Here is a 19,437-nt window from a genome sequence, read left to right on the forward strand (position 1 = left end):
AGGTTGCCATCAAATTCCCACACAGCCACAGATTTGGAGTCGAGTGACTGCACGAATCTGTTAAAACCTTGCCCACTTCTACTGACCACAGTTGTAGTGGAACAGCTCTAGAGTCGGTAACTGATGTGTCAAACCACTTCCTACATACGACGGCACACTATGCGACACTTAAGCATTAAGTATGATTTCCTGGATAAAAGCTACTAATACTCGAACAGAGAGCAGCCTTTACTCACGCTAGCAGAGCCAGCCAGTGAAGCGGTGATTTGCTGACCAGCGAGCGCGGTCCTTGCCACGCACGCAGGGTGATGGTTCCCACAAAGCTAACCGTGCGATAGACACCTTGTTGACTTGCCTGGTGCGAGCCCTTCGCTTCCGAGAAACTTCATCACCCTCAGCGCTGTGGGCAAAAGAGGTGAACAAGTTCCATGGAGCTCAAGTGCCTTTTGATGTGGCTCAYGTTTGGATCCATCAAGGGGAGCAGAACAGGTAAAAGACTATTTTTGCCTTTTGGGGAAAGAAAATACATTTTGCTTTTTTGTGGTGGCTCTTGGAGGACGTTCACAACATCCTGATTCCTTTCAGGTAAGGAAAGACATTAAGAGCTTAAGGAATTTGTTATTCTAAGGAAATGAGAGAAATGGGKTTTTTTTGCCCACAAACCATCAACTGGAGACAATCCAGAGGAGTTCATGATATATATATATATTTTTCTGAGTAATGTATGTATCCTCCAACCCATCACTGGAACAGTGGGCAGATCAAAGCAGCCTTACGTGCCTTAGGTAGCTCTTTGAATTTGTTTTTCCATTTTGCATGTAACTTTAGGCAATGTAAAAATAGACATCAAAATGTCAGTCACTCTGTAGGTAAGATCGGTGGCAGTGCTATTAGTTAAAAGGTATCATCCAAGTTTGCTGTAGGTTCTAGAGACACCACATATTCTTTCAGCCACACCTGCCAAGCAATGTTACCTATAAACTGTAAAAGGAAGTAGCTACTTCTTTCAACATTCAGTGTAGTWTTAATCTGCGGTGGATTGTAATACTGTTTGTATTTGGTTTACTTAYTATGACAAGGTTGTATGTTAAAAATGGAATGGTGATACATAAGCATATTTGCTTATAAAATTGGAGGGGAAAAATCCTGCTTTATTTGAAGGGGAAAACCTTATATCCTCTACGCTCCATAAATGTACTACTTCCTTGTATATCTGCTGGTGATGTCTGAATTCAGAGGTATGAGCAGATATAGCCTAAGGCAGGAGCTCAGATACACTGATACCGTCACTGCTAATTGATCATCTCTAGCAGGGGTGCTAATTTTACGAAGGTCAGGGTATCTCCAGAGACGACTAGATTGCTTATAAACAGACAACCGTACTAGTATTGCCCAGGAAATACCTTGGCAAATATTTAACCCCTGCAAGCGCTTTTATTCTCGTTAAAGAATTCTGCCCATAAACGCTGCGGCTTTTCATTCACTCGGCATTTGCACAGCCAAATGAAGTTTCTAAGTGCTGCATGAGAGAGCATCGCTGCGGGATGTTCAACCAGCGGTATGTAAATAGGATCAGTTCTGGGATGAGTCAGGCCCCCTATATCACGCTCTCTGTATTACTGTGCCTGGGACACGATGTGAGAATTCTTGCTGGCAAGTCTTGTTTATCAGAAATCTCTCTGTTTTTTGGAAAAATTGAGAGGTGTTAAGCAGTTGCACGTTATGCTATTTGATGTGATTTAATTCTCTGATGAATGAATAAATGCATACTCTTGCATTCTTCTTTATACCAGCAAGTTCTTCCTTGCTCAGTTTCCTGTATTTATTTTGAATGTCTTTTCCCATATTGAAAAGTAACATTAATATTACTTAATATTAATTAAATCAAACTTTGAGCTTAACTAACTAAGTACTAAATTTGGTACTACTTAATATAAATTAAAATTACTTAATTATTAATTTTAAAAGACATATATTTAATATCTACCTGCAAATAACAGACTGAGATAGAAATACCACTGCAACCAATCTAGGATTTGTTATTTTAGAGATGCCTAAGGTATTGTTGCGGCAAGACATACTGGTTTTATTCCTTAGAAGGAACACAGAAAAGACAAGAAGGAGTCCTCTCCTTGTTGGAGGGAAAGAGTCTACATCAAATTCTGGTCAAAAATTAGCTACTCTGTAATCCCAATACGTTCAGTGCTATTCATGCTATTATTCCTTAGCCTTTTTAGCTCTTTCCAGTGTTGCAAGTTCAGTTTGTAACTAGATCCTGCCATAAAGGTTGTTTGSAGGATGATTTCTGGGCAAAACACACACTGAAGAATAAACATCACTGAGGAGGAAGAAAATAAAGAAAAAAAAAAGTTTTTGCACTGAGGGYAAAGTCTTCTGCTGTGCATCTGGGGAAACTAAAGCACAGGGTGATCATTCATTCAGTAAAAATTAAACTGTACCTTAGTACTAGAGAGCACAAGAGAAACTCTGATTTTCTCCTGTAGGGCATCAGATCATCTCATTTATTCTCTGCACAGTAGCAATGCCTAGAAGCGTCGGGCATGGACTAGGATTTACCTTATGYTAGGTAAGGGGCAAACACAGTCTTGCTATTCATCTTACAGGAATACACTGAACACATTTGTAACTCAAACCTGGAAAGGATTAAAACTCACMAAGGAAGGAATTTCATTCATTTAAATTTCATTCACACAAGATGGGCACCAGATCATTTAAATGAGAGGAATTTCTTTCGCATTATATTTGCATATTAGTGCTTGCTCCCATGGCTTTGAAATGCAATGCAGAATAAGGTCAAKGTGTCAAGCACATACATGTGCTTCTTGTAATGTCAACCAGAGAGCAAATACCTTTATAAAACCTCCAGCTATAGTGGCCTCAGCAGCAAAGTGCCCAACATACAGATAACAACCAAAACATTGCTAAAATTGTGATCCTGCYGAGAAAAAGCGGAGTGAAGTTATGGACAGAGACCCTGCAGTATCTGCTTCCGCTTTGAGACACAGAAATCGCCTCAGGCACTGAAGATATTCCATTATCTGTTTTTCTCTCCTAATTTCATTACTRCTTTTCTCTTAGCACCACTGGCAACTGCAAAGACTGTCTTCCAGTCTCTTCTTCATACCCCCACCCAGGCTTTCGCTAAGGTTGGTTATGTCCTTTCCTTTTATGTTGGTGAAAAATATTCACTCCTTAGCCACTCCTGGAAAGCCCCTGTCTTTGACTTTGCTCACTACTGTTTTCATAATGTCGCACTTCTGGCTTCCCTGCTTTCTTCCCTGATTTCYATCTGAAGCTTTTGTCTCTCCTCTTGTCCTAATTGTGTCTTCACATTCCATGTTCTAACCCCGATCATGAATCTCGGCGTAATTCTGCAGTCTGATTCATCRGCTTTTCTCTCCATCGCCTCCCAGCGCTTCTCCAGAACTCACACTTCCAAAGTCCTTCCATGACCCTCCTTGCTCAACTCCTTATTCTTCAGCCCCACCACATTAGCAGCACTCTATCACCTTTGCTATGTTCTCCATTTTTAAGGCATGAACCTGCAGATAAAGAATATACATCTCTCTCTATTTGGTAGCATGCTACATGCAGAAACATCGTCAACACTTTTAGGAACAATTTCCATCCCACTCTTGAGAGCTCTGACAAAGAGCTCAGTGACCAGCTTCACACTAAGGCMGTAAGTCAAGTGAGATAAATCCTAAAGCTCAAGATACTGGGTTTTTGTTTTGTTTTGTTTGCTTACTTAGGCCATTTGAAATCAAAAGAGTCACGCTAAGTCTTTTTTCACTGCTATCCAAGGCTGGAACACGTGATGGCGAATCGGTTCAATTCTTTTCAGGGAGGCTATTCTCCACGGCCCTTCCTACCCGACAAAAGACGAGACTGAGAAAATTCAAATCAAAGGAAAGGATTTGAACWACTCAGCTGCTGATTAAAAAGCCAGTTTTCTTTCTTAATAAYGTGCCTTTCCCTTTAAATGGAAATACTGAAGAGGCAAGTGTTACTGAAATCACAGAYGTAAACAAAATATAGTCAACCCTGTTCAAAACTCAAATATCACACACCAAAACAAGGCTCTTCATATACGATATTTTCGAAGCCAGACACTGTGTGTTCTGCTGCCATACTGTGTGCAGTGGTTGCCTTAAATGAGTTCAAGCTCTGTGGCTTTACCACAGAACCAAAAAGGTGATAAACACCCAAAAACAACAGAATAAGGAAAACARTCCCCATCCTCTGCTTTGTACCTTTCTACACTGTGCTTGGGCTAGTTTTCACTCTCTTCCCTCCCTCAGGAAACACTCTCTCTCTTTCCTAACATTCCCTCTTTCAATTCCACATTTGCAGTCCAAGTCCCCAGCCCAGCTCTCCTACTCAGGACAGGCACAAAACTCYTCTTGCTTAATTTCAGCCATCTGCACTGTCAAGTCGGATGCCTTTCAGAGCCACTGGAGAGRAAGCAGCATTTTTAGTGCACAGATCATCTACCAGATTGCAGAGAGACCCTTTAGGATGAAATGTGTCATGTCTTAGAAGTCCCCTTTTAGTAACYACTCAGGGAATTTAAACAACTTGTCTGCCTGTAGATGACTTCTTTTGGTCAGATGAATCTCAGCTGGTTGGCACTCCTTTAGTCTATGCCTTAAAACAGGGGTGAGCTGGTGATGGATGAGGATGGTTGCATGTAGGAAGAGAGAAGACAGATGTTCAGTCAAGAAACAGTTGGGTCAGCAGAAGATGCAAACTCTTTGGGCTACTTGGCTGTGAATTCCCAGCAAAGTGAACTTTAAAATTAAATCACCTAAACTGCACTAATTCCCAATGTAGCCCTGTAGGACTGTTGTCCCAAGACTGCCACTGCAGTCACCAAAGAGGGAAGTGTCTATAGGCAGTCTTTGGAGAATGTAAATTAGCTGACCACTGTCCTCTGAAGAGGTCTGTCCAGCTCCAGCTCTTACAGGGGGAGCAAAGAAGACTGGTTCCTAGAGCTAGTTATGCTTAGAAATTATCTGTTAGAGCAAGAGAGCTTAACCCACTCCCAAACCAACCCCAGCCTTGCTTTTTATAGAAACATTTAGAAGGATAACACATTTCACCTCTTTTTACATTAGATTCCACAGAAAAACTCAACTGCAAACCACTGGATAGCATGACTGACTCAAGAGATAAGAGAGAGAGATGCGAGAGGCATATCTCTTCCAACCCTAATTTTCTATGGTCCTACAAAGGGCTAGCAGACTGCTCCTGCCAGTTCGAATTCCAGCTAATTTTATATTGTCTTTGCAACAGAGACAAATTCTAGTGCCAGTAAATTCAGCAGACATTGATCTGCTGATCACTGATCTACTAAGACTAGTCTTTAGAATTGGACTTGCCTCTTCTCCACTTCTAGGAACATTAAAACTCATCTCCTGCCTCTTAGAGTTGACCTCTTCTCCACTGCTGTTTGCATGAGTTCTTGTGCCTGGTGATTTCACTTGTACTGTACTTCCGTCAGTTAAATTGCAAGTCCATTACTACTAAGATGACTTTGTAAAATAGTCTCTGCCTGGTCTACAATATAACTAAAATCTCATAGGTAGATTATCATAAATTTCTGATCTGTACCTCAGCTTCACAGTTCAGATCTATTGCGGGCTTAGAAATCCACATAGACAATAAATGGCATTAATCAGACAAGTCTAGGAAGCGAGGTGAGGATGGGAAGGAAGCAGGCAGAGATACAGATAGCTTATTAACAAAACCTTGTGGAAAAAGTTTTGAAAATAGAATAGATTTGTTACCATTTCAGTCCAGTTGCTGGTATCAATTCCTTCTCTTCACCCATATCAGTTTTGTCTTCAAGATACATGACCAATTTAGAGAGCACATAGTTTCCGACTGCATATGAGCCCYCAGAGTGCTATTAGCTTTTCAGGTACATCTGGGCAAATCTCTTCATTTTGAGATGATTTGGTTTCTTGGTATCTCTGGGGAATAGTCATCTTCATTTCTGAACTTGGCAGGTGTGTGACCTGCTTGTTTCTTCCACTGCTTCTAACCAAATCTTCAGAACAGCCAGTTTCCTACCGATCCTTTCATACTAGCTTTGTATTTAGGAAAAATTTCCTATTTTTGCACCTTACAGATTTAACTTAATCTCAGAACAAGGTCAAAGCTGGTGACACAGAGTCACGAGACAGAGGAAATTCTGAGTTTGGGTTACCATGGCATGACTCATTGTCTGTTTTTACCTAATACTAAAAATACCTGTTAGAAATTTCCCCATTCACTTATTCTGGACAAAAGGTGTTGTTCTGGCACCTTATCTAAAACTAGTCTTCCAGCTTAGACACTAAAGAGAAATACACAGGTGATCTGCAAAAATCCTAATACTGACTGTACATCTATTATGACTAGAGTTTTGTATTGACTTAGTGATGTGTTGGAATGGGAAACCTCAGGGAGAAACCCAAGGGCTGAAAGAACTGATGGTGATTTAGCTAGTGGTTTCTTTTCCTCTGAGTCTATGCAATGACGTTAGGTACTGAGGGCAGTCAGAAGCTTTGTGCCCAGCCTGTGGGGACAGAAAGTAGTGGTAAGTTCAAGGAGATTTGGCTGGGTAAAATGGACACTCAGTGAGTAATTTTCTGGTTTTCAGAACTGGTCAGGGCATTGAAAGACCTTTGTCCTAAGTATTGTGGGATTTTTAGTGGCTATTTTGCATTTTATCAAAAAGTCCTTCATTTCTGTAGCTTAGTGGGGTTCATCTTCCCTAAATTTATTTAGAGACATGTTCTCTAAACATCTCASCATGTTGTCTAGGTTTCTTCTACCATGACTGCAGAGAGACAGGTATGTCCGGAGAGTAGGGCTTTCCCCCTGTCTTTGCCACCTCTCTGAGGATGGCATGACTCACTCTAAAGCTGATCTCCTCCGTTATCTAAGCATTAATTGCTTRTGTGCATGTGCTGCAACTGATCTGGTGAAAGGAAGTAAGGAAACAGGGAAGGCAGCTGCAACACAACAACTTTTTGGGCCAATAAATACACGTTAGAAGAAAGTAAGAAGAAAGCCTTCTTAAAAGAGAATAAGAATTTTTTTATACCGTATAATCATAATTTTGAGAATAAAGTTGCACATATACTGTTATTGTCCTGTTATATGATTCCTCAAACTCCCAGGCATTATTAATAAATGAAATAACCCGTAGGCAGCTATGCTTCGGTTAAATAGAAATTATTGAACTCAGTACAAAAGTAGCTGGGTAAAATTCAGTGTTCTGTTTTACCCATGAAATCATGTAGCAACCGATCTAAAGCTTCTGGACTTCAAATCTATGAAAGGTATGGCTGCACAAGAATTAGAAGAGAATGCAGCACAAACTAGAATTTCAATTCTAGAGACTTGGCGAAAGGTAAACAATTTTCCTTTATATTGTGCACACTGYTTCATTTCCATGTTCTGGCAGAGGATGAGGGAGCAATGCCTGATGAGGTGACCTTTCCCAGAAACATAAAAATCCCCTAGATATTACCCTAATAGAATAGCTGATAGACTGAATATCAGGTTAAAGACTGCACAAGTACATCACAGAACTGAAAATGACTGAATCACCATTTAATTTTCTACCATGCATCAGACAATTCAGCTTTATGTGGTACCTGACAATGAACTCACACAAGGCAGGGCACGATTCATGTGCCCAAATGTAGGCAAGCCAGGATATTCTGCCTGGCATCAGCCTTCCCTACTCCTGCGCAGCATCTGCCAGCTTATGTGGATGTCCTAAGTGCCCTAAGACATCTGAAATGGCACCAGACACCTATGCCTAAGCGGTAAATCCACTTATCTGGTGGCTCTGATGAAAAGTAGCAGCTTGCAGGTCTCCGAAAGCATATGAGACTTAATTCTCGGAGAGCAACAAAAGATGCAATAAMGACTTTTATATGTTTCACAGATGTTGATTGTCTGAGTTTACAAGTCTCCTTCTAATTTCCTGTTAATTCCTCCTCCCCTATATGATAATGTTTGAAAAACAGTTCCAAAATTTCTGGGAATGCTCTAGGGACTAAAATCCACTGATACAGGGAGAAATTAGAATATCAAAAAGAGGAGTCCCGGGAGTCTCTGTTGGAAGAGCAATAGATTTTAGCAGTTTTGCAATGCTAAAYCACCTGAATGTAATTGCACCCCGTCTCTCTTTGCTTACCCCATTTCAGCTTACCTCTTTTCATGGCAGTACTCATAAGGAAGAAGGAATGGATTCCCAGGGCAGTTTTGGTGGAGAAGAGACAAAAAAAGGAAGTAGGGGCTGATGAAGCATGTGAATGAGGGAAAGGGAAGACAGGAGACATCAAGATTGAAAGAGAAGGAAATAGGGACATACAGCACCTCATCACGGGGATGGGGAATTAAAGGATGTGAGGAAGGAAAACAAGGAGGCAAACCAAATCTCACTAAAACATTTGAAGGTGATTCAAAATCAATCTTTTAAACTGATACTGGCAGGAGTGCAGCCCTGGAGCTATTGCAGAGGCAGGCAGTAAACCGAGTCGTCAGAGGCTGTAAGGCAGGTGACTCCAGGACCTTTAGAAGGTCTGTATTTTCATATAGGACCAGCTCAAGCTAACTGACAGACAAATTCCCAACCATCTGCAAAGAGCAAGAAAAATCTTCCCTCAAAAATATCAAAAGTAAAGAATCCAGTCAAGTAGTGAATCTGCACTGCCATTATCTCCTTCCCTGACTGCTTCCTATTCTCTAGCTCTTTCATCATCCTTGTTGCAGAATGTTGATTTTTTTTTAAGAGCAAAACCATACAGAATGAGTTTCTAGGGAAGATTTGTTCCAGAGACCTTTCTATGTAAGCAATATGACCCAGACCTCACCAAGTCTGCTTCCCTTCTGCACAGTGTTCCACACTGTCCCAGGAGGTCTGGTGGCACGAAACATCCCTGCACACCTGTACGCCACTACCTACGGCCCCTGCAGCTTTGGGGGATTCTTATTCTTCCTTGATGAGAATTTGAACGGGACAGTTAGCTGGAGTCTGTGGTACTGCTAAATGCTGAGCCAAGAGCTTTCCTGGCCATTCACATATAGATTTCACGGAGTGTGTGGTCATTATCGTAAGATATTATGGCACCTAATGTCACAATGTCCTGAGTCTTGGCTTACAGCTAGATTTTTTTTTTTTTTTTGGTTAGGCGTGATACAAATATAAAGAATTGACAAACATAGAAAGCATAGGATCCAAATTTAAGACCACAAAGTCTTACAAGAAGTAATACGGATCAGCATGTCGGGCACCTACCTGTGCTTGAAAGTTGGGTAAAAGACCACTTAAAAAGAGGCACTGTTGAAGATATATAAGATACTTACAGACAGTTAAAAGGAATAATGACACTGGATATCTTGAAATTCACATATTCATGTAGGGGTCCTCCCAGTGTGAGGGTCATCGTACCAGTAAGCTCAAAAGCTGATGACTTCAATACCAAATGTGTTRGTGATGAAAGCTAACACCCAAAGAGAAGCCAATGTTTTGAAGGGATATGAGAGTGARTAAGTTGAGAAGGTCCTTGAAAACGAGAACAAAATGTYTGATSCAACAATGAAGCTGTAGGAGCCAAAAGAGGGAAGCAAACAGAAGGACATGATGGTCATGATGAAGCCTAGGAAATTCATGTTTCTGAATGATTTCTGGAGCCAGGAATAAGGTTGTAAAGGCCAAAGAAGAAGAAATTGCAGTGGTTTAGATGTGAGAAGACAAGACTTTGAGTGACATGGATGAAATGAAGAGGCTGGATCCAAGAGCTTTGCATGAGATCCATCTGCAACATGGATCAATGCAGAATACTAGTGTGATTGGTGTGGAAGTCGGGTATTGTTCACAACAACCCATGCACATCACTTCTCTGCATTCCTTATCTGATGTGTGTAAGTTCAGAAGAACCCTAACTTCATTTGATCACTGATTAAAATAACAGTTGCCCTTTATGATGAGTAGGCTAAATGCTGTGGGTTTTCTTAAGAAGAGAGTAAAGAGTTGTAGGTTTGAATGCCTCTTGCTGAGATTCAGATCTGCAGTCTGCTTCAAAGAGACTTTTGAAGTCTTGAGGGAAACATGCTTTTAGCTTTCAGGGAAAGTGAGAGTACGTGCTCACAGCCTGCTGCTAATCTGATAACTCTTTAATTTTAATCACCCTGACAGTCTGTGGTAAACCATGTGGTTAACTATTTCGGGTACAGTAGCTTCTGTCAAAGCCACAGTCTGATATAGTTTAGGAGGCGAATCCTTTGATAACACAAAGATACAAGGGGGTTGAAATAGTCCTTAAGCAGCTTGGCTGTTAAGCAGCTCACAACACTTCTCATTGGTGACCTCTTCGAACTYTGTGGCTTTTATTAAGTGTTAAGGTAATAAAAAGGGAAAATGGCAGAAAATATCAAAGCATGAAAATGATGGGTGGCTCTGAAAGAAAAGGGCATTGCAGCCCTGGGTCTGGAAATCACTGATTGTGTTACTGGCAGCAAGGCATGGCTTTGTTTCAAGGAGAGGGCAGCTTGGGAGTCAAGGGCAGATGCCACAAGATGAACAGCTATCCGGAATTTAGAGTCGTTCTTGACGGTTGCCAAGACTACATTAATTATGGTTACAGAAAATGTGAAGACACAAGGACTAAGGAATTTTACTCATAATAGCTGTAACTATTATGCATAAGCATTAAGGGCCATGGATCATGCACCAAAAGCTCCTGAATGCCAGTCCTGATGCAGCCAGAATATTTTATCGTTTTCTCAGCCTTTAGACCTTACATAATCGTTAAATAGTGCTTTCGTCAACTTCTGCATCTCCAGCTCAGCTTCTGCTAGCTTTTCAAGTGCACTGAAATAATCTAACTTAATTCATTCTAACTGATTAAGAAGTATATTTAGATGTGATTTGCTGATGACACAACGCTTAACGTCCTTGTTTTGGGACAAGTTATATTTAGATTTGCAAACTTATTTCACAGTAAGCTGCTTTTTGGCATGCTCAAACTGAACTGCAAATCTACTSGTCTTTTCAATATTTGCTTATGCATGATTGCAACTTTTAATGATCTAGTTTTGCTTACTATGTTTCACTCCATAGAACGAAGGCTGTGCATTCTGATGCAGGTAATATCTTTACAGTATGATCTTGTATAGCTTCATTAAAAAAAATGTTGGTAGTGCTACATGTTGCCAACTTACTGGGTGTAGAAAGAGAGGGCTTTACAACTGTATTCAGACAACTGGGGCAGGAGCAAGCAGATACACCCGGTGCCTCCAACCACCACACCCAGCTGCTGTAGCATTTCCAGGCTCCAGCATCCTTTCTCCTCCAGAAAAAAACATGAGTGAGTGGAATCAGCCCCTCCTAGCTAAAAGAGTGTAGACCAATGCAGACTCCATTCAGTGCAGAAAATTCCAAGGCTAGGACTTTTCCCCAGTATWTTCTTTGCCTCCCGGACAAACTTATACTCACAAAATCAATGGCAACTGCTAACTGTTATATGAAGAAGGCTTTAGGGGAGAGGGGATTGCTCTAAAATTAAAATAAAAATTGTGGGCTTAAAATAACCAATAGTTTCACCAGGCACTCAGAGCATATCCTTGGCTTGGAGAGAATCAGAGAAGCAAAGCTCTGCTACCTTCACATCCAGATTGACACCTCTGAGGGTGTGAGCAGCCCTCTATCAAGAGGAAGAGGAGGAGGAAGAAGCTGGATTTGTACTGCATGTTAGCTTGACTGATCCCAGATTTTTCTCCATCTCAACCAGAGTCGCAGACAGACCCAGATGTTCAGAGCACATGGTGCTGTCACCTCATGGTTATACATTTCCGCTGCACTTAGGTGCCTTTCAGATACCTCACAAGGCTGTCCTCTACAGGAGTACTGTCATGTCTCACCTTGGGTCTGACACTAGCCCGATAGATAGCTTTAGGAGCTATCTATTTAGTGAATCTCTTCAAATCCCTTTATTCTACCTCTCTAACTTTGATCACAACTTATGAGACTGYTGTGATTGCAACGCTGTTGTTGGGAGCAGAATTTGGTCCCAGATACTTAACTGAGTTCTGGGTATGATCTGATACTGATGAGACAGAAAGATGTGTGAAGTTCTCAGTGAATGAGGTAGATGCCCAAGGTGTCCTGATTCACGGGCTTTTTGYTTGCAGAAGAATGCCCACTTCTCCAAAGAATTGAATTTGCTGATGTTGCTGCTGAAACATACCCGTTGGGGAGCAGACTCTATTATGAATGTGACGACGGCTATGGGAGAAGAAGCGGGCAGTACCCGGGAATTGAATGTCGGAACACAAGTGGGATTGCTGACTGGTTTTACCGGAAGTTTGAATGCATTCGTAAGTAATTACTGTCCTCGCCACACTCAYAGTAGTGTTTTCCCAACGAGTTAGTCATTATAAGATGCATCTGGACATTGTGCTAACAAGTGATCTTTTGTGTTTACCTCTGCATGATAAAGCTTACARCAGTTCTATCCTGTAAAAACTCGGGTGCTCTGACTTTGTTTTGCTGTTCGTCCTGCTGTAGCTCAGCAAATAAAACTTCTCTCACAGAAAAGAAGGTTTTGTTGTCGGCAGCTCCCACGGTGGAGTTAGAATTTACACAGAAGCCAGAAAGAGAAACACAGAGTCCTGCACCCAAAGAACAAGAAAACGTTCCAGAGTTTGACCGTAAAGGTAAGCTAGAGGCCATTTATTACTGTAATGCTTATCCTGCTGATTTCCATGGAAGCAGCTTAAGAGTGATGCTAAGYAACTTTGGAAATCATATCCTTCAGGTTTTGTTTTTTTAGCCATAAAGAATAAAAATATTGCTAGAATATCTGTTTGGTTGAACAAGTGATCTGATGAGAGTGACTGCTTTATATCCTCAWGAAGAATTAGGAAAGTTTGGTATTCCCTGCTATTCGAGATCTTGTACTAATACAAACCTGGKTTTTCGCAAATGAAAACAGAGGCTAAATCTGTCTACCTAACTGTGTACTGCCTCGTGATTTCACAGCTTTTTGTGGGGTGCCCAAGACTATTCCRCATGCCTCTTTAAGACGGAAGGAACGGTATAACGTGGGGCAAGTACTACATTTCAAGTGTCAGAGAGGTTATGACAAGCGATCTCCCACCTCGGGCACGAGCACATGCAAGAAGGTGAATGGCAAAATCATCTGGACCCACCTTGACATGCGATGTACCAACAGCAGTAGCCATAAGGATGAGTGGCCATCACAGATTATCAAATCAGGTAAGATGGTAGCTTTGGCATCCCATCAGTGTCACTGCCTGGTTATGCAGYGGCCAGACCCCTCCAAATCAGCACATCCGTCCTAGGGAACAGCCTGGTTGGGGTACAGGATGGAGACATCAGCAACCACAGAGCTGGGACTGGCTGGGGTACAGACTGGACTGGAGACAGCAGCAGCCATGGAGTAGGGATACGGATAAAGTTGATCTCTCTGAGAAGGACATACTTGCATCCTACTCGAACTTGGGTGTCCTTTCATGCTAACTGAAATGCTGCAAAAGCAAGCTTGAATATGGGAGCAGATGGGGCCACTATGTCCTATAATGTGAAGAAAATAGTAGTATAAGCCTTTCTCTTCTGTCCTTGCTCCTGGCACTTTTCATCTACTCTCACTTCATAGTGAGGTACTTGGAAAGGTGTGTCTAAGYATCCCTCATGATTGCACAGGGTTGCAGAATTCACAGTATAGCTAGCCTACAGCTAAACCTAACTATGAGTGACGTGCCTTGGTTCTTAATTTAATAGTCCAGGATGCTGTTTTGACCAAAGAGACACCAAAGATATCCCATGACCCATCAGGGGACCCACAGGACCCAGACTCACGTGTTTTTAAAAACCTTAGTTCTGATTCACAGATACCCCCTCCTAAATCTATGTGCCTAGAGCTTCTGAGACGCCTCCGAAAGCAGGAGCCACCTAATAGGAAACATCAAGTGGAAGAAACGGGGAGAAATGTGGTTGTATGAATGTGAGCCTCCACCCTGATGGAAGAGCTTACATTCTCATGTGACTGTCGAGGGAAGGCACTGATATGCTCAGGTAGCTTGAGTTTAGCTGCTCAGGGARCCAGCAACACTCTCAGATGAGGCTGCTGAACTTCTTTCTCTTGTTTTTATGCCCTTGGATTTGTTAGTGACAAAAGGAATGTGCTTCTCAGCCTGTCTTGCAGCAAAGTTACCTGCCTTCTCTGATAGCATCTCCTCTAACTCTACACTGCCTCAATTCAATACAGGTCACTGAAAGCCATGTGGAGAGAGCACAGAGACCTTTTCCCAAGTGTTTGTGATAGCACTGAGGTCCTCTGGGTTGCAGGTAGAGCTGTTGCAAGTGGTAGGACCAGCAATCCGTCATCTCTATCCTTCTCAGTCTTCCATTACTCTCCCAATGTCCTGAGAGACAGAGGAGTGCTGTGTGCCCCATTTCACATAGGTAGAAGCCTGGCCCAAGGGCCCAGATCAGCGCAAGGTATTTAGACGATAAGCTCCTACCAAATGACGGTGGAAAAAATGATGTCACCAAGACTGAGGCCTTTAAGGGAAAAGTCCTCCTGCAGCACTGTAGACGTCTACCACACAGATGTCTGCGTCTGAGCTAGGCTGCCTTGATAATCAACAGAGAGAAATAGGTGTGAAAATTGCTCTGTTAGCTGCCCTATTTTAGAGGTCTAGTTTAGGATGAGCTGAATTGCACCCTATAAGGGCCTTTTTCTCCCCAAGGACTATAACAGAGCCCAGATGACTATCTTGGAGATCAGTTCTAGGTGAGAAGAATGCCAGCCCCTGTGACTCGTACCAGGCAATGCTGTAGTGGAGGGGTGGTAGTTTGGGCAGACCCCTTTGCCTGCAGGTACAGTTTGGCCATATTTGCCTCTAGTTGCCATTCTGACTGTAGAAATAAAGCACCTTTCTTGCAGGACACATTAAATCAGCATTAACCCGAGAATTTCTCCTCTTCTTTGTAGATCCATCTTTTTCCATATGGTGTCCGGTTCAGAGTGTTTCAGGTAGAGCCATCACAATTTGTTATTTGGTCTTCCTCCTTCAGGACAGTCATTTTTTGCTATTGCTAATTCCACTTAATGCTATCAGGATCAAAGTGCTACAACCTATTAAACAGTCAGAGATTATAAATAGTTGAAATCTTAAAATTAGGATTATGAAAAACAATTGAGACCAAATGATGAAATAGGCCATTTTTGCCTCTGAATAACAAATCCAGTCTCCTGCGAAAACACACTGAAACCTGAGCAAACTCATTCTTTGTAATTAGTGCTTCAAGARTTTATTCCATCAAAGCATTGCCTTCACTTTCATAATAATGTGAGGTCTTTAATGGGAGTAAAGATGAGGATTTAGATAAGGAATAGATTCTCCCATTTCTCAGTTCTCCCCTGAGCATCTAGCACGAAAGAATTTATCAAGAGACCATTTCTACAGGACCTTTTGTTAAAGACCTACCAGTATTTTATTTTGACTCACACTCAAAGCATCCTTTTTGGGATAAGGGAGAAATTCAAAGAATTTCTTGCCCTATGAAAGTTTTAGGTTGATTTTCTGGGGAATTAGATAGATTYTAAGCCATGTTTCCAGATCCTAGCCTAGCATTTGAAAGGTCTCCTTCCCTCTCCAGTCTCATACAAAATAAAGATCCTAGCTTGATGCCATTCCCTGGAAGATATAGTTTGCTTCATGCCCACTGTTATCAGCACAGCTCATACATTCATATTCAGGCTGGAAATGTCAATTAATGGCCAAGAGACAAACCCAGCCGTTGCTGTGCAGAGACCTCTCAGACCCAGCCTGATTTGACCTTCATCCCTGCTTTGATTCTCAAATAAGCAGGCTCTTCTGCCAAGAGCAGTAAATCGATACAAAATCATGATTTTTTTCTCTCTTTGTAGGTACAACTTATCCATCCTTTTCCTCATCTATGATACTACTAGTGACAGGTATGCCATTTTGTTAATTGGGCTCAGGCTTCACCCTGTCCCTCAGAACAGTCACTTTGCCTTTCAATTTGCTGTGCTACTGAGGAGATCCAACTCTGCTATAAAAGCTAATAAACATACTGCACGACACATCTATGCCCACRTATTGAGTGAAAACTCAATAGAGAAAGTGTAAATAGAGACTATTTAAACACTTAAGCTTTTTATAAAGACTTTTTTCAAAGTCATATAAGGGACGTAAGAGTAGATTGCGATGACTTTTTCCGAAGGGTTGATCAATAGATCAARAATGTAGTTTTTAAACTGGACTTCTTTTCAAGTTCTGGCTCTGAAGCTTTGTGTGAGTTCAGTGAATAATTTCAACTGGAAAAAAATGTAATAATTCAGATGGTATGTTTCTTTCACAACTTCAAAGCAGTTGAGGTGGATGAGCAAACAAAATACATCCTCGCAGATAAACTGATACATTTAGATCAATCCGAAATGATTTTCTATTCCCCCTTMCCCATCCTTGAGTCAACTTTTAGCTGCTAAAATAGAAATAGTCTCTTGCTCTGCATATGTTCAAGGCTTCATACAAAGGCTCTTGATTCCAGCTGGAGCCTGCTGACATTTGTAGCACGCGTTATAATATTCAGGAATAMCAGAGCAAATTAAAGGAAGGGCAGGAGTATTGCAAGCTCTGCCAGAGACTGCAGCATCAGTAGATCAGTAGATCAGACCATTTGGCCATGGTTGCTCTCTAATTGCCCAGAGCCTCAATGTTTTCTGGCTGTGTCCTGTTTGCCCCAAGGAGCAGAGCAATGGGGCATTAAGGAAAATCCCTCTGGATGTTGGGGCAAGGTGAGCTCCTTTCCCTGTTCTCACCTCTGTTTTTCCCGACTGAAGTRACTGCAGTGATCCCTAGGGAGCCTTACAGATAATGCCAGGTGCTAACTGTGCTGGTTTTGTGTTTTAACAGCTATCTTTTTTGTTCTACTTCTCATTCCTGCCATCTTTGTGTGACTCACCAAACAGAGTATACGGTAAGTAGGAAGGAACTAGGAAAATGTTAACTCTAAAAAAAATCCCAAGGTTTCAGTGGATCAGGCATTTCAGTAYTGCACGGCCTGGATTTCTTACTGCTTTCGTTGGTGTTAAATGAAAGCTCCTAGAATTTGGATTGTTTGCTTCAGCTACAAAATATCGTCACAAAAGGAGGAATCAGAGCTTTTGAAACTGAAAAGCAAACATAAAACTGCTTTGTYCCTGCCATTGTGGAACTGAGAATGACAGTTCAAATAACGGGTGGAAAATGAATCCAGTGAGGAAGTTAAGGTTAATTATGCAAATATGTTGGTTTCAGATAGATTACACAATCAGTCTTTTTCTTTCTGGTTAATCTGTGGGAAGTCTGGTGGAGCATCTGCCCCCAAAACCACATAATTCTTCTTCCTTCATCCCTCTGATTTCTCAGTCACGTCATGACTGCTTTCTATTTTAGACTTATTTTAGTCTGGACTCTTTGCCATTTCTGTTACTACACTGAGATGCCCCACAACTATTCCTGTTCTCAAACTCCACAACCTACTTAATTTGAGATGTCCCTATTTCACACTGCTTCATTCTTCTTTCCTCCTTTCTCTTTGCTAATCCTCATCCATTTCTCTTCATGTGCCATTGCTAATGGACTCTGCTTCTCCACTGAATTGGGATTTTCCTCTAAAAGGAGAAGTGAAGGAATTTGCGGAACCACAACAACAGGACTTTYTGCCAGTTCTCAACAGGGTAAAGCRATACAAAGTATAGATGCCACTTCGAAACATGTTTTAGTGATGAAGGTGGTCAGTCATGGTACAGATTRCCTGGGTCATTGTAGAATTTCTGAGACTAGGACAGGCAAAAAGCTGCCAGGGATGATCTATATTTCATTAACYTTCAGGTGGAACAGGTGATGAAACAGCTGATCTCAAAGGTCCCTTCTAGCCCTAATGTAACTGAGATCCTAAGTGGCATCTTCTGCAGAAAGTGTTATGAGATCTCTCACAGCAAATGTCAAAAAATCAATAGAAAATCTGTCTTTTCTGTAGTAAAGACCTTTCAGTGAATTGCTTCATTCAGATCTAAGCTTGTGAAATCAATGTCTTGCCACAGGTAAGCAGGGGATCAGCAGTGAATCGTGTCAAGAGAAACCAGATTGCTCCAGCAGCTCCAAGACCAGCAGCAAACAAGGAGGAAGTCCAGAGACTCAGATCAAATATATGAAGGAGGCAGCTGAATGCTAATGGCAGAATAATTACTTCCCATCTGCAGAGTATGGGTGGAGCGTGTGCACACAGTCATTGACATTGGTAGTGGATGTATTGCTAATATAATCACAAGCTCTCCCAAGCTACCAGGCATACGTATGCACCACTCGCCCAAGCACCGCAAGCCCTCCTGCCTTAAACAGTGGCACTGTTGCTACAAGTCTTAGTCCACGTGCCACCTTCTCAGAATCACAGAATCACAGTATCAGTAAGGTTGTAAGGGACTTCTGGAGAGCATCTAGTCCAACCTCCCTGCTCAGCAGGGTCACCTAGAGCATGTTAAACAGGGTTGCAGGTTAGACAGGTTGTTCTCCATGGCAAGAGAAGCTGGACACTGGTTTCCCTCATCCTTTCTCTATCTGTACAGGTCAAACTCTGCCACACTTTCCTCCTCCTTACACCGTTTCTCTTGGAAAATGAARTTAAGCCCATTTACCCTCTGCACATAAGCTGAAAATCTTTATGGACTCCCTCATGGTTCAATATACAGACACAGCAGTCTTCACCTCCCTCTTCCTAACCATGCCCTTCCACAGTACAATTGCTATGTTATTCATTCAGCACAGGGAAGATTGTGGCAGCTGATCAATTTGACAGCTCCTTTCATAACTGCAGAGCACCAAAGTGCATAGAAAAAGAGCATTTAAGGACAGGCTTAAGTATGACTTCAGCATACACAATATTTGACAAGTACATGTATTTTGGGGAAATTATGAACTTTGAGTAGGTACCTGCCTCTCTAACCAGGTCCTGCATAGTAGGATGGGGTCATCTGACAAAATGCAGACATCTAATCTGCAGCAGACAATGGGAAGGAGTAAGTCCCTTTGGAGAGCAGTTCATCACACTCTCTATATGTATGTATATTTTTGTTTATGTCATATATATATATAGCACAGTGATGCATGGTCTTAAGGTACCTATTTCTCTCCCTCTCCTTTGACTATAAATGATGCCCAGATTGACAAGATTACCTACAGATGCTTACATATGTCTAAAGCCAGATGGAATGAAACCCTTTCTTATAATTCAGAAGGCATGAGATGTTAGTGTAGTTTTCTATTTTGTGATAGAGTGTGTGTGTACCATTATTTTTTTCTGGTTTGTATTCCTGTTGA

General features: G+C 41.7%; 1 protein-coding gene across 1 annotated transcript; it reads left to right on the forward strand.

Annotated features, from left to right (window-relative positions):
* The first annotated feature begins 413 nt into the window (after nt 1-413).
* LOC146601883 (interleukin-2 receptor subunit alpha-like) lies at nt 414-17,036 on the forward strand. Its single transcript, XM_085326079.1, has 7 exons — nt 414-489; nt 12,217-12,402; nt 12,619-12,741; nt 13,067-13,303; nt 15,045-15,086; nt 15,984-16,031; nt 16,993-17,036. The coding sequence occupies exons 1-7, from the start codon at nt 429-431 to the stop codon at nt 17,034-17,036; spliced, it is 741 nt and encodes a 246-aa protein (XP_085182205.1). The 5' UTR covers nt 414-428.
* Nucleotides 17,037-19,437: the final 2,401 nt, after the last annotated feature.

The sequence above is a fragment of the Rhea americana genome, unplaced genomic scaffold (assembly GCF_003343005.1).
Source record: "Rhea americana isolate MKP2758 unplaced genomic scaffold, rheAme1 scaffold_1, whole genome shotgun sequence".
In the NCBI taxonomy this organism is placed as follows: Eukaryota; Metazoa; Chordata; class Aves; order Rheiformes; family Rheidae; genus Rhea; species Rhea americana.